This window comes from Poecilia reticulata, chromosome 3 (assembly GCF_904066995.2).
Source record: "Poecilia reticulata chromosome 3, P_reticulata-male-v2, whole genome shotgun sequence".
Taxonomy (NCBI): domain Eukaryota; kingdom Metazoa; phylum Chordata; class Actinopteri; order Cyprinodontiformes; family Poeciliidae; genus Poecilia; species Poecilia reticulata.
The window spans coordinates 3,226,369-3,242,010 of record NC_088832.1 but is presented as its reverse complement, the minus strand read 5'-3'; the positions used below and the strand labels follow the sequence as shown (position 1 = coordinate 3,242,010).

Genomic DNA, 15,642 nt, shown 5'->3' with positions numbered 1-15,642 from the left:
AGGAGAAGGGAGGGGGGAAAGATGTGGGATGGGGGAAGGCGGAGGGGAACCAGTCGTTCTGTTCACAGCCGATGTTTTATCAGTTTGTATTGGAATAGTTTGTTCTTGATATGCGGAGGGCTCCATCCTAGTCAGACATCCTTGAGCCTGTTCTTCTGAAGCGATGGTCACATTGTTGTTCTTGTTGATAAAATGAAAAATGTTTGCAGTGAGCAGCCTTATTCCGTGTTTGTTAAGATTGCGTCCTCCTCTTCCAAAGAGGTGAAAGCGCTGCCAGTAGATCCAGAGGTTATCGATGAAGGTCACTGAGCTGGCAGAGCAGGTTTTAATCAGCCATTTGTTTATCATAAGCAGCCTGGAATGTTTTTCGTCTCCCCATTGAGGCGATGGAATTGGACCACTGAGAAATAACTTCGTTTTTAATTTTCCCATAGTGTCCAGAAGAATATTAAAGTCCTTTTTCAGAATCTCGGATTTTTGCTTTTCCAGATCGTTGGCTCCAACATGCACAACTAAAGTCTCCATGTTTGGCTGATCAGTGGTTAGAGAGAGCACTTTGCGGGTCAAATCAGATACAGTGTCACCAAGAAAAGAAACCACTCTCGTTTTCTTGGGATTGCAAACATGACTGATTCCATTTACTGCCTCATCTCCAACAATAAGCACTCTTGGCATACCTTTCGTTTTCCTGGTGGTCACTTTGTCCTTCGGAGCTTTGTGCGGTGGATGCGTTGGTTTAGCCTCATTGCTGATGTTTGAAGGTGGATTTTCACTCAGAGGCTCGTGCTGAAGTGCAGAAAATCTGTTTTTCAGTGGGATTCCCACGGAGTCAGGATGTTTTGAGGCTCGGGCTGGTCGCTTTGTCCTTGGGAGTGGGCTCGGTGTAGTCGTTTTGGTTCCAGCTGCTTGTTTGTTATTCTTTGGCGGAGCAGGTGTTGAGGTTGAAGGTGGGTTTCTGCTCAGAGCTGGCCACGCTGATTCATCCAGGTGAGGGGTTCTCCCCGTTAGTCGTCTCATGGGATCTGCAGTGTGAGACTTTTGTTTTGGCTTGGCTCCCTGAGCGATCCAGGGTGAGCTGCTTGGTGCGGGGTGTACGACCTCTCCGCTGATTTGAGGAAGAGTCGTTTCATATCCACAGGTAGCGTTGATCTCAAAGTTCACCTCCAGCCGTTGAATCTTTGTTTCTAAAAACTGAAGTCGTTGTAGAATACTGCTAATGTCCTTGGGGTCGGACGGGGGCATTTTGCCCTAGTTCAACTTGGAGGTGAAGAAAAGTGAGGTAAAAATAAAAGTGAGAAAATCTCCTGGTCTTTAGGTTTGAAGTAATCCAGTTATGATGTCGATAATGTGAATAAAACCATAAAAATTGTGACTTTAAAAATAATCCACAAGCAAAGTTATCAGTAAGGACGGGAGAGAGCAGGATAAGCTGTTCCTCCTTCAGCTGCCAGAAGTTAGTCTCCTGTTTGTGTTCTGTATGTGGGTCAATAGACTTGAACCCAACATGACAGTCTACCCTTTATTATGTTTATACAGCATATTGCCCAAAACTGGAAATCGAGCACAGCCCAACTGCATTGAGAACTTAAACCTCTGCACATGGTGCGTGCGCTCTACCAACTGAACCACACAGCAACTCCAATGAATAGCAGTATTAGCCAATACTGGTTTGATTTATTTACTGTTAACAGATTAACAGTAAATAATTTGTTACAGATTAACAGTAAATAATCTGTTTACTGCTAAACAGATTTACTGTTTAACAGAAAATAATCATTCCATTTCTCAGAAATGTGAATAGATTTATTCACATTCTACGTGAATAGAAAGAAATAGAAAACATTTTTTAACATATATTTCTTAGATTTAAATTGAGCTTTGTGTTTCATTTAGAAATGTGAATTTGTTTGTGTGCATTGATCATTTCACAAATTTTATTGCATTTTACTAATCAGGTTTTAACTGGCATATGGGTGGGTGGTCCTATCAAGTCATAAGGCAGGGATCGGACAAATGCTATTTCATTTAATTCCCAATTTGTTCAAGATTTATGTAGCCAGAGATGGGTAGTTGATTTTTTTTAAAAAAAGTTTGTGAGTAGTTTTACGTCAACATATATATTTTTTACTTTTACTTGATTAACCTGAGTATTTAGTATTTCCACTCTTGAGTAAAATGTCTGGCTTCTCTACCCACTGCGAGAAAGTTGACTGAAGAACCAAGACTGGATTTGTCAGGCATGGTGGATTTTCTGTTCACTGAAATGGTACAGGCAATGATTTTCCTATGATGATTTTACCTTCACCTACTGCAATATCAGGCAAACTGACTTTCCCTAATATCACCAACCTGGTCTTGCATTCTAGAGACATTCCCACACTCTGGATCAAAGCCATGCAGTGACATTTTTAAAGGTGCCACTGCATCTATAATGCCACCAAAGTACATATTTTTAATAAAGTCTTAACCCATTATTTGGGGTGGTTTCGTATCCTGAGAACTGCGTCTTTCTCCAGCAGCCATAATTTAAAATGTCAAATATGTCGCAAATAAGATGGGTGAGCTGGAAGCCATTATGTGAACCCAGCCAGAGTATTAAAAATGGACAAACTGAAATGTGGAAGCAGGATTATATGTAGCTCTTCCTTCTTATTTAATTGGGTTATGCATCTCCTTGTGATTTCTGTGCTTGATCTACATATGAAGACTTTGTTACCCATGTAATAGGGATTTAACTAATGTATATGCTGTTCTACAAACCAATTAGATTGGATGACGATGATGAAGAACACAGCTACTTTGGGAAGAAGTACATTGGCGTGGGACAAGGTGGAACACTAGAGATTTTTGGTGAAAAGAAGCTGGCTTGGACTTTCCTCAACAAGACCCTCCATCCTGAAAAGAGCAACCAAAAAAGTTACCTTTTCCACAGAAGCTGGGGGAACCGAGGCATCATTCTCCATGTAATTGATCCTACTACTGGAGATGTACTGCATAGTGACAGGTGAGGCTACATTCAATTACATTCAAGTCTTAATCGGTGAAGAGTTGTTTTAAGTTCATTCATGACAAGCTCACAATGAGCTCTTGCAGGTAAAAAAATATTGTGACATCAAGAAACCCCTAAAGACTAATACTACTGATGTATTTTCTAAATAACAATTTTATATTTGAAGAAAATTGCTACTGATCACCTGTCCATTGAAGTGGACAGCATGCACCAGTGACAATATTTTGACAGGTATTGATATCAATACTCAGACTATAGATCTACAATATGCAACATTTCCAGCAAATATTTTGACTGTACATAAACTGACATATTTCTGATGTCCATTGTTACCATTAAGAAGTAAAGTTTTTATAAGTTACTGGCCAATGGTAGCAGTTGCTACAGTGGAGATGAGGATGATGAAGAACCTTTGGTTACTGAGGTAAATCAAGATGTCGAGGGAGATGAAATAACTGGAAATGCAGAACCTACTACAAGTATGTACCAGTATGCCTTCCAAAAAAGAAATTAAATTCTGGCCTAAACAGATCAGGAAGTGAAGATGTTTAAAGTAATAAATATGGAATCATGTCATACCTCAGATACCCAAGGTCAAGAATGTATTGATCATTAGAGAAAGATCTTCACCTTGACATCATACTAAGTATTTTTTCACTTCTTGGAGAAGGTGAATCTTTTACATTTCAAGGCATCTGTAGCTTGTGTGATAATAAATGAGGGTTCCATTCAGACACGCTCAACGGTACCAGTGCCATCCCATCACCGTTGAAACGCGGACCAGTGTCTAAGGCAATGGTGTCCAAAGTTGGTCTTTGAGGGCCGGCATCCTGCACGTTCTAGTAACTTCCTCCTCAGCATTTCTCCTGAGGGTTTCTAATGAGCCACCATTTGATCCAGGTATGTGGATAACGAGAGAACTAACACATGCAGGACGCCGATTCTGGAGGACTGACTTTGGACACAATTGGTCTACGACAAACCCATGAGATCAGGGTGAAGTCTGGAGAACACTGGCCCTACGTCAATGCAGCCAAAAATATCAACATGAATGATCCAGCCTGCAGAGAAAACTAAATCCATCTGCATCTAATGTGCAGAGCAAAACTTCAAGAAGGAGCCGTGCGGTACTGGTACCAGTCCAGCTGCAGCCATCCTTCAGTCGAGCCGCAACTGATCTTTATGAATGTGCCTTTATGGACAGAAATCATCTCTACTCTGTAAATGTAAACTTATGTGGATGATTCCACTATTTAGAATAAACGTCCACTTTCCCCACTCAAAGGGCTCTCTGACACGCTGGCTGAACGCTTCTAATGTTAAAACAGGCATTTGCACAATCTCTTTATTATTTATTTATTTATGTGAATTTTATTTCTTTAAAATGTATTATTTTTATTTTGTGAGGTGACCTCATGTGCCCTTAAAGCACCTTTTAAATGAAATATATAATTATTACTATTATAAATACTTACAAGGACGTTGCCATGGTTATTGCTTCACATGGTGGCAGACTTCCAAGTATTTATACTAATTTACATATGTATTTGTGGGTGGCGACAGGGCGGACCAGCAGCTGCGTTCTATTTCTCGAAAGTGGGATTCATAAAGGAAAGGTGTACAGCCAGGTGCGTGCGCTGCGCACGGCTTTATACATCCGGATTGTTTTGTGCGTCACACTTTTCTAAACTTGTCCATATCCCAAGTTTTAGTGTGAAAACTACGCACTCTATGCATGAGGCCCTAGATCCTTTTAATGCGATACAGATATGTATGAACAGTATAAATGTATGTACAAATGCAATCCTTTTAATGTGATATGGGACAGAAACATGAATGATATTTTAATTAGACCTGTCTATTGATTTGTAATTGCTGTACAGCAAAACTATTAATCTATAAAGAACACATTTGGTTCTTAATCAAATCCTAATAAGTCAAAATTGAAAGTGTCATGGAGTCACTTAAAAGCCTTGTGACATTAACACTGACGTAAAAAATAATATTGAAGAAATTAATAGATAAAATAAAATCTAATTAAAAACACAAATAAGTAATAAGTTCTTTATAAAAACTTGATAGTATTCTATTATGGTATGTAAGATATAGTTCTTATTACCAGATGTGTTCTCAACAAACCCATGGTACTTCAGTAATATTATCTTACCTTTTAACTGAAACAGTCCCAGTTATTTATTATTGCTTGAAGGGCCTTGCCACATAGGTTTATTCCTCTGTAATTAGTTTAGTTTCTTAGTTTATTCTTGCATTTTGTTCTTCGTTCATTTCCATTTACTTTCCTTTGATTAGAACTCCTCTTTCTTGGTTTTTTGTTATGTCCTCTTCAGTTTCTTTCCTGTTATTTTGCTTCCTGTTTGTATTGACATTCACCAAGAAAGTACATTTGTTTTCCCTCCTCTTTACTCAACAGATGAATAAAAAGCATCTGTTAATCTGAATAACAATAATAAAGACCGCGTATCTATAGGCGGTCTTTTAGGCAAGAATAGAGATGTCAATAGAAAGTTCAGATTGGATATCTTGTTGTATGTGTTGCATCTCGTTTCTCTCATTTGGAGAGCAACATGTAATATGTAATATATTGCATGCATATTATTACGTTTTGCAGTTATATGTCTGGGATTACACTGCAATGTATTTCCCATTATTCTTACTACCTCAGTAGTCTATGTGTACCTATGCTGTCTTATAATGAGGTGAAGAGGTATTGCATATTTTCTTCCAACCTGAGGAATTTCTGAAATAGCCACACGAATATGGACACGTGGTCTTTTATTTTATTTGATCATTTGACAGATATGTCTCATTGACTACACTTATGCAACAATTTATATTCTTTTTACTCTTATTACTATTATTGTTATCTTATTAGACTGTTTCCACAATCTTGCTGTTGCAGGTTTGACACATACCAGGGGAAGACGGAAAGTTATCGCCTTGCAAAGTTTGTTGATGACATAAAGGCAGGTCTCATCTTGTGCATGATGGTCAATGATGAAGGTTCAAACAACTTAGAAGATTCAGCCAAAAAAAGCCTGTCCAGGTTAGGCAGCATCTTCATCAGCAATCTTGGATTTCGGTAAGCTTTTTAAGTTGATATTTAAAAGAGTTCTAAAAATTTTTTTATTTTGTTTGCATGTCTGTCAAAAAAATATCTGTTATAATTTATCATCAGAGGACAGTACTTGGTTTGTCAATAATTCCACATGACTTACCTCGGGGTGAAGCAGGTCAAAATGCATCAACACAACGAAGCTAATATGGCATCAAAACAATGTCATACTTGACGGAGTTTGGCTACATTGAGGCTCATTGCAGTAAAAAAGACATATGGAGGATCAGATAGCAGGTAAAGCAGCACAGCTACAAACACTCACCCGGATTAGCATGACGGTCAGAAAGCTAAACAAATAACCCGCAAAATTATTTAAGTCTTGGAGCTGCGATGTAAGACGCTGGTTCTGCTCTCACTGTTGAACCGCTGCTACGCTACAGGTAGTAATATTTGACAGACGGAGCGCCGCTTCTGCTCCACCTGGTAGTGACTCTCACACCGAACCTCTGTTTAAAGCTGCAGCATCTAACCTAAAAATACATTTTACATACGTATTAAAACTTTCGCTGTCCTAACATGAAACAGATAATCTCTAAAAAAATAATCGATCTCCTCCCTGTTCTGCATAATTACTCTGCTCAGTCAGAAACAGCCAATCAGAACTAGCAGTAATCAGCTAGCCGCCATGCTATCAGGACGTTTTCATTCAGTAACTCTGGATTGTTTATTGTAATGGAACCTGTATTTGCCTTTGAATGTTAAGTTTTATACTTGAATTTCTTTGGCAATGTTGAGAGGTTTTATTTTGACTCTTTGCATTAATTAGCCTCTTCAGGGCCTCCATATGTTATCAGTCTGTTAAAGATAGTTTTACTGATAGGGGTACAATTTGCACAATGCCTGTTTCGTTTTGTTTTTTCTTTGAAAAAGTTATTAAAAACAAGTTTTTGTCTAAATTAAGGTGAATTCATGGTTCCTTTTTCCATGTAATGTAACCGATAGTGTTTATGATTAAAAAAATAATTATTATCTAATCGGTATCGGTGATCGGCCCTCATGGGTGATCAGAATCAGAAGGAAAAAACCTGATCGGCACATCTCTACTAAAAATATTTCTCATTGATCTTTCAAACACAAACTGTAGAGGGAGCTCTACACACTGCTTCATGTGCATATCTATGCACAAGTTCATGTGAGTAGATCTAAGAGGCTGTGTTTTACTACATCATCTATACTGCTTTCACAATTATTTTGGATTTATTTATTTTCATCAGACCATCTATGCTGTCTCAGATTTATCGACAGATATGCACATTATATCCAAATGTTTGGGTCAATGCAAACAATGAGCTTTAACAGGATTTTGTATTTATTCCAATTCCTGGTGTGCAAAACGGTATGGGATTTTCTCATCCAATGTAAAAATTGTAAATGTGGCTGAGCTCTCTTCAGGACTTCAGAGATTTGGAGAGACCAGGTCAAAGGGATTTAATGCCGCTAACCTGCTGACCTACTCTACTGCAGCATCATTGATGAGGAGGAGGGTGACTTTGCTTATTTATCCTGAAATCAACTATTTATTTTGTTGACATTCAGGATTAGATTGTTGAGCGTATAAATAGACATCTGCCACGAACAATCTGGGACTTGAGCAGAAACATAAAAAGGAACCAGATGAACTGATGTATGATTATTTTTGATGTTTAAGAAAGTAAAAAATTAATATCAGTACAGGGAGAATGATTACTTGTTGGCAGTTTTATTTCAGTTGATGTCTTCCTTGAGGAAAGTACCACAGCTAAACAAAACTCCGGATCAAGTGTAGCTTCTATGGAGAGAAAAATTGCTGAGAGAAAACAGTTTTTTTCCTCTAAGTTGAAATAACAGCAAATAATGTAAGTTCAAAGAAAAAAAGTGGTCAGTTTGTCGTCCAGTAGAATCCCTAATTTACACTCCATTCAGCTAGACTCCACTGCAAATGTCGCAAGTGGATCACAACTGTTCCAGAACATCCCAATTCAAACCTCTTGCGTCCCTTCTCCGCTCTGCTTTGCTGAAAATGTTAGAGAACACGTGCGTAAGGAATGAGAGATTCCACAATAAAACCAGTGATAAGAAGGAGGAGTTTTGCTGCAAAATGCTGTAGTTCTCCACTTCCAAATGTAAAAGTTTTCCCTCCATTGCTCTTCCATTTCATATGCCTTCATCTCACTCTTGCTCTGACTTGAGTGAGAAACCTGACTTAATAGATTTCAGAATTAAAATCCGTATGTTTTGTGTAGCTATAACTGATTGATGTTTACAGATTATTTGTAAAAATATATCCATCTATTTCATTAAGATAGCTAGTAGCAAATATAATCTGTCTTGGTGAAATTTTTCTAAAATATGACTTTTATGCTCATGCAGTTTCCTGTTGGAATGATGTGATCTTAGAAGAATGACTGCACTTGCTCTGGTAGAAATAGAATCAGTTCTGATTTTGGCAGGTGGTCTGCTGTGGGCTGCTGTGCAGACGGCTATAATTGGTGCGTATTTACAGCGGAGGCCGCACTGTGGCAGAATGGAGCTGGATGCAGTGTATATTAGAAATAAACCTAGTATTAAATGTATGGCTCGCAGACTAAGGATATGAACTTGATAACTAAAAGTTTTGCCTCCCATTCTACGTTTTCTAGGATATTCTAGGAACCAGTAGTGAACCTGCAGTCTGAGAGCAAAGTGCTCTGTTAGGAACATATGGAACAATCAGATCTCTGATATTTGATAGAGAGTGATTAATAAAGGATTATATGTGAGAAGGAGATTCTTAAATTTTATTCTGGATTTACGAGGGAGCCAGTGAAGGGAAACAAAAATTTTCATCAGAGTTCTTGATGCAACATTTTGGATCAGCTGAAGACTTAACTGCATTTTGTGGACATCCTGATGATAAAAAATTACACTACTCCAGCCTTGCAGTAACAAATCCATGGACTAGTTTTTCAGCATAAGTCCTGGACAAGTTATTTCTAATTTTGTCAATATTCCGAAGAAAGAAGGATGTTCTAGAACTTTGTTTAATGTGGGACTTAAATAATATGTCCTGGTCAAAGATAACACGGATGATTGTTACTTTATTATCGGAGGCCAATTTAATATCATCTAGACCCCTCAGATCTTCTGGTTCTGCTCTGCATCCCCAGAAACCAGAACCAAATGAGGAGAAGCAGCATTCAGTTTCTATGCACCACAAATTTGGAACAAACTTCCAGAAAACTGTAAAACAGCTGAAACACTGAGTGCCTTTAAATCTATGTCTCCCCACCGTTGTTGGAAAGTGGTGCGGGTTGGACCCCCCCCTACTGTGGGGGGTTGAAGCCCCGCACTTTGAAATGCCTTGCTGCTGAAATGTGCTATGCAAATAAAATTTGATTGATTGACTGTATCGCCTCTTTAATTGACAGACATGTTGGTGCTATGTTGATGCGTTTACCTGACAGTGACTCATCCTTCCATCCATTTTCTTAACACCCTTGCTGGTGCCTCTCCAGCTAACATTCCGGGCGAGAGGCGGGGTCACCCTGGACAGGTCGCCAGTCTGTCGCAGGGCAACACAGAGACACACAGGACACACAACCATACACACACACACACACACCTAGGGGCAATTTGGAGATGCCAATTAACCTGACAGTTATGTTTTTGGACTGCAAATTTTGGAGTTTTGGAGAAAACCCACGCATGCACAGGGAGAACATGCAAACTCCATGCAGAAAGACCGGGGTCGGGGATCGAACCCAGAACCTTCTTGCTGCAAGGCAACAGTTCTACCAACTGCGCCACTGTGCAGCCGGCCACAGTGACTCATATTTTATTTATATATATACCTCCAGTGTTGGAACCCAGTCTGGATTCACCTCATCCATCTCATACAATCATTTGCCTTGAAGATTGTAATGTGTACAGCGGTGCTTATACATTTGTTACAGACTGTCAGTGAACGCACCAGGAGAAAAGATGCAAGTGCGCACGTCTATGGTAGAGAACAGATAACGTCCAGAGACAGATTGTAACAATGTATTGCTGTAAGAGAAGCATTTTGTATGATTTGATTAGTAAAGCGACATAAACTCCAATCCAGTGTAATTCTTTCTAAGCGTGCAAAAATTACATTGGCGACGAGGATTGAAAACGGAGACAAGAAGAAAAAAAAAGGCGGACATATACCCACTTGGGTATATGTCCGCCCAACGCTGACAGGCTAAGTACCAGCTAGCAGCTAGCTAACCAGCTAATACGTCGCTTAAAACTACACCTGCCCTTCCACCGTTTGATACCGAAACGGATCCCAGTTCAGTCGGACCGCGCTGGACAAAATGGATACAGAGTTTTGAGAACTACACAGCTGCTTTCAACATTTCGGGTGATGTACGGCTGAAAGCTCTACTGTTGCACCTAGCCGGTGAACGAGTACATGATATTTACGACACGCTAGCAGGAAGCTCAGACAAGTAATGCAGATGTAAAAACAAAGGTTGACACGTATTTTACGCCGAAGAAAAACGTCCTGTACGAAGTATATGTCTTCAGAAAAGCAGTACAACACCCAAGTGAAAACATAGACACATACTGCACACGGCTCCACATGCTTGCAAAACATTGTAGATTTACTGATGAGGATATAGAAATTAAAGGACAATTCAGTAGTACGTCATCCAGGATCCGCAGACGAGCACTGAAAGAGCCCAACATGTGCCTACAGGATCTTCTGGATTATGGGAAATCAATGGAACTATCCGAGCAGCACGCAACAGGCATGGAACCAGGAGCTGCGTGTGTGAATGCCATACAGCCGAAAGGTCAACAGAACAAAACCTATAAAGTCACATCTACCAATAAACTAAACAACCTGTGCAGAAATTGTGGTGGGAAATATCCACACGAAGGGGACTGCCCTGCACAAGGAAAGGATTGCAAAGCCTGTGGTGAGCTAAATCATTTTGTCAGACAAAGTCGATTGAAACAAAAACCTCCTGTCAAAAGCTATGACACAAAGCCCAAAGTGTACCATAAGCATCACAAAACCTTGAAGAAAGTCTTCTTCATCATAACATTCAACTGTCGCCTTGCTCACTCACTGCTTGCTTCGCCGAGAGAGTGATTAGGTCATCAGGCTAAGAGTGATTCCTTCAGTTGTTAAGTGTCTAGGTTTAAAAGGTATCAAACTATTCAGAGCAGGTACTTGGTGCATTTATTTACTTTACAAATGTATGTAAGCTACAGTTGGTACTGTTTCAATTAAAAGAAACATGTTTTCTCATCACTTCTTTGATTCATTTTGTCCAGCTGTCGACTTTAAGTCTGTGTCCATGTCCAACCAGAGCCAGGTATTGTGTAGTTGGTGCTTTTAATCAGTTTTCAGTTAAATTAATTCAATCCAACTCTATAACAGTCACAAAATGTCACGAAAATCACTCTGTCCCTCTAAAATATTTCAGAAAATTGCAAAAGTGTATTGAATTGTATCGTTTGCTGAATATCGCAATATATATCGTATTGTGAGCAGAATATTGTGTATCGTATCATGAGATTATTGTATTACTACAGCCTTAGTGATAACTGTCACAACTAGCGCAGATAAAAAGAAAACACCAATGTCTCATATTAAACTAGGAGGTGTTGAGATATCTGTGATACTGGATTCAGGTGCCACAGTGAACATCATTGGTGAGTCTGCCCTAAACCTGCTATCGCCACAACCGCAATTAGTCCCACCTGATACTAAAGTTTTTTTCCTATTTCTGTTCTACCCCGCTACAACTAGCTGGCATGTTTGTATGTGAAGCAGAAGCAAACAGCAAAAAGACCAAATGCAAGTTCTATGTGAAAACAGGAAAGGCTGTTCCCTGTTAGGATATTAACCAGCTAATCAATTAGGCCTCATCAAAGTAGTGAACAATTTCTCAGCTACACCAGACCCCACAGTGGCAGATAGGCTCATAGACAGCCACACAGAACTTTTTCAAGGCATAGGCAAGCTGAAGGAATTTCAAGTTGAGCTCCACATAGACACTAATGTTCAGCCCACATGTCAGCAACACAGATGTGTCCCATTTCACATCCGTCAGAGAGTAGAACAGTAACTCCAAAAGTTAGAAGACAATGATATTATAGAGGTAGTCACTGGGCCTGCACCTTGGGTCTCCCCGATTGTGACTCCACCCAAACCCAAAAGTCCAAATGAAGTCAGAATCTGTGTAGACATGAGACAGGCTAATACTGCCATCCAACGTGAACGTCATCTTACTCCCACTATGGACGATGTTATCCATGAGTTGAACGGAGCAATGGTCTTTTCAAAACTTGACCTGAGGGCTGGCGGTTACCATCAGCTAGAACTCCACCCTGACAGCAGGTACATTACAACATTCAGCATGCATAAAGGTCTGAGGAGATTCAAGCGTCTGAACTTTGGCATATTGTCAGCGGCAGAAGTATTTCAAAATGCCATCTGCCAGGCTCTGCAAGGAATCAAAGCTGTGAAGAACCTCAGCAATGACATTTTTGTGCATGGAAAGACACAAGCGGATCATGACAAAAACCTCACAACAGTGATCCAGAGGCTCAAACACTTATCTTAATAAAGACAAGTGTGAGTTTAACAAATCTAGGCTGGAATTTTTTGGATTAATCTTCCAAGCTGGTGGCATATCTGCCGACCCAAAGAAAGTTGCTGCAGTCAAGGAAGTTAGTGCGCCGGAAAACCCCACCGAGGTGAGAAGCCTGCTAGGCATGGCGACATACTGCTCAAGTTTTATTAAAAACTTTGCTTCAATTTCATCACCACTTCGCAAACTGACCAAGAAAGGCACACAATGGTGCTGGGGTCCAATCCAAGTAAAAGCCCTGCAAAACCTGGAAGATAGCTTAACCAGTGAGACTGTGATGTCATATTTGAACCCTAACACAGACACAGAACTGGTTGTAGACGCAAGCCCCGTTGGCCTTGGAGCTATTCTTTATCAAACTTGGAAAAGAGAGAGAGAGACATAATAGCATTCGCTAGCCGTGCTCTAAGCGACGTTGAGAGATGGTACTCACAAACAGAACGAGAAGCATTCTGTACCATACTATTGTATGGAGCTGTGGACATTTCCATCTGTATCTGTATGGACATCCTTTCACTCTAGTTCCTGACCACAAAGCGCTGGAAGTAATATGGAACAACCCTTGTTCAAAACTACCTGCAAAAATCGAACGATGGGTACTAGGGCTTCAACCATACGACCTTCGAGTAGTTTACAGGAAAGGAACGGATAACCCAGCCGACTACATGTCCAGACATCTGATCCCAATACAGACCGGAAACCACACAACAGCAACAAAGGTAGCTGAAGAGTATGTTAACTTTCTGGCACAACACGCCACACCCAAAGCTATGACTTTAGCGCACATCAAAGAGGCAACCCTCACAGAGTCCTACAAAAGGTTGTTGCACACCTAAGAGACAACACCTGGCACCAAGTCAAGGATGACTCACAAGACATCACCATTCCACAAAAGTACAATCAAATCTGCAATGAACTGACCGTCTCACACATGGATGACATTCTTCTTTGTGGAACTCGAATCGTCATCCCCTCAGGTCTGGAGGACAGAGTACTACAATTAACCCATGAGGGACACCAAGGAATTGTCAAGACAAAGACATTGCTCAGGTCAAAAGTATTGTTCCCTAACATGGACCAAAAAGCAGAGCTTGTAGAACTGTTTAGTCTGCCAGCCAAACACCCCAGTAACTCATGTTGAGCCCCTTCGAACTAAAAGAATCACCATGGCATACAGTCAGTGCTGATTTCTATGGCCCTCTACCAACTGGTGAGTACACGCGCTATAAAATAGTTGAGGCTGTTAGGTCTATTTCAGCAAACACTGTTATTCCTGTCCTGGACAAAATATTTTCAATGTTCAGAATTCCCAGATGTCTCAAAACAGACAACGAACCTCCCTTCAACAGTGAACATTTTTCAAAGTTCCTGACATACATGGGCTGCCAACACAGAAAGATGACACTTCTATGGCCTCAAGCAAACGGAACAGCAGAGTGTTTTATGCGTACATTGGGAAAAGCAGAGTGTCACACTCACAAGACATCGCATCGCAACAGACATTGAACACATTCCTCCGTGAGTACCGCTCTACTCCACATAGCACCACTGAAGAATCTCCAGCAGAGCTCATGTTCCAGCGGAAGATCTACAGAAAGATTCCAATCTTCTCTAACGTTGTGGAAAACACCAGTGACCATGTGATTAGAAACCGAGACCGGACTGCAAAGGCAAAAATTAAACTTAATGCAGATGTTACGTCATCATGTCAAGCTCAACGCTCTCAAAACTGGCGACACCGTACTGTACTGACAACCGAAACACAATAAGCTGACAACATCCTAAAACAGTGACCCCCACAATGTGACCACCTTAATGGCTCAATTGTTACCGCCAGCAACAATGGACATTCAATCACAAGAAACTCTTCTTTCTTCAAAAAGATCAGTGAGAATGTACAACATTCTTCACCTGATTCTGTAAATGAAGATACAGACATATATATATATATATATATATAAGCTGACTGTATAGCTCAATGGGTAAGTCACCAGTCTTCCACCCGGTCTCCAGGCTGGGGCTGGGGCAAAAAGTTACAACGGTGACATTGAGCTGTCAGTGTGGATCCTTAGGCAAGACCCTTGGAGCTATATAGCCTACCTCATACCATGAGAGACACGAATAAGCACGACATGCCGGCTCAGACGTCGCCCAGTCAAACAAGGTCTGCGTCAGGTGCTGGGGAACCAGAGCACCCTGATGAAAAGTGGGCTACTGGAACAAGACGGAAATGGGCGAGAGGTGAAAACATGGATCTGTTGGAATGCTACTACTCAAGTAATCCTAGTCAGAGGGGTTATATGCAAAGACTGTGGGAGGAATGGTTAGCTCGACATCCCCAGTCAACACTAACTGCCAAACAACTAGTAGCTCAGTGTTCCAACATTCGCAAACGGCAACTGCTGCCACAACTGGAGATTGAGGAGGTATGACACAAATATTGCAACAAGGGGGAGGAGCCAGGACGCCAGGTCAGAGGGGAGTTAACAGGGGAGTTAACTACAACTACCCTCCCAGAGACTGGGTATGTAGCCCCAGTAATGAACATACCATCAAAGCTGAATGAGGCAGCAACTGACCTGAGAGAGTGAATCATGGCTGTAATGAACACCAGACAATCCCAATGCCAATTACAACGGCTGAGTGAAGTACCATCAGAAAGTCTAATTGAAGATGTGAATGCAGCATTGAGAACGATCCCTACCACCACCATAACAGAAACCAATGAGCTAATATACAACTCGGCATCAGTGATCCTTGAGATGCTTGGCTATAAGAGCAACCATGAGACCCAATACCCACCATGGAAAAGACGGTTAGAGGCTAAGATCAAGATAACAAGGAGGGAAGTGAGCCAACTGTCAGAGCTCCAAAGGGGTGCAATGAAAAGATCAGTACCCAAGAAG

The 15,642-nt window shown here is 40.7% G+C and overlaps 1 protein-coding gene across 20 annotated transcripts in view; it reads left to right on the top strand.

The window, feature by feature from the left end:
* The window catches only part of cemip (cell migration inducing hyaluronidase 1), a 226,456-nt gene that overhangs the window by 51,306 nt on the left and 159,508 nt on the right, over positions 1-15,642 (top strand). For 19 of the 20 annotated variants that reach the window (XM_017303981.2, XM_081604931.1, XM_017303974.2 and 16 more), the window contains 2 exons: positions 2,768-3,004; positions 5,931-6,110. In XM_017303981.2, the coding sequence (XP_017159470.1) occupies positions 2,768-3,004; positions 5,931-6,110 (417 nt within the window). Of the gene's footprint in view, positions 1-2,767; positions 3,005-4,573; positions 4,639-5,930; positions 6,111-15,642 lie in introns of those variants that run through there. The other variant, XM_081604941.1, reaches the window with a different exon arrangement.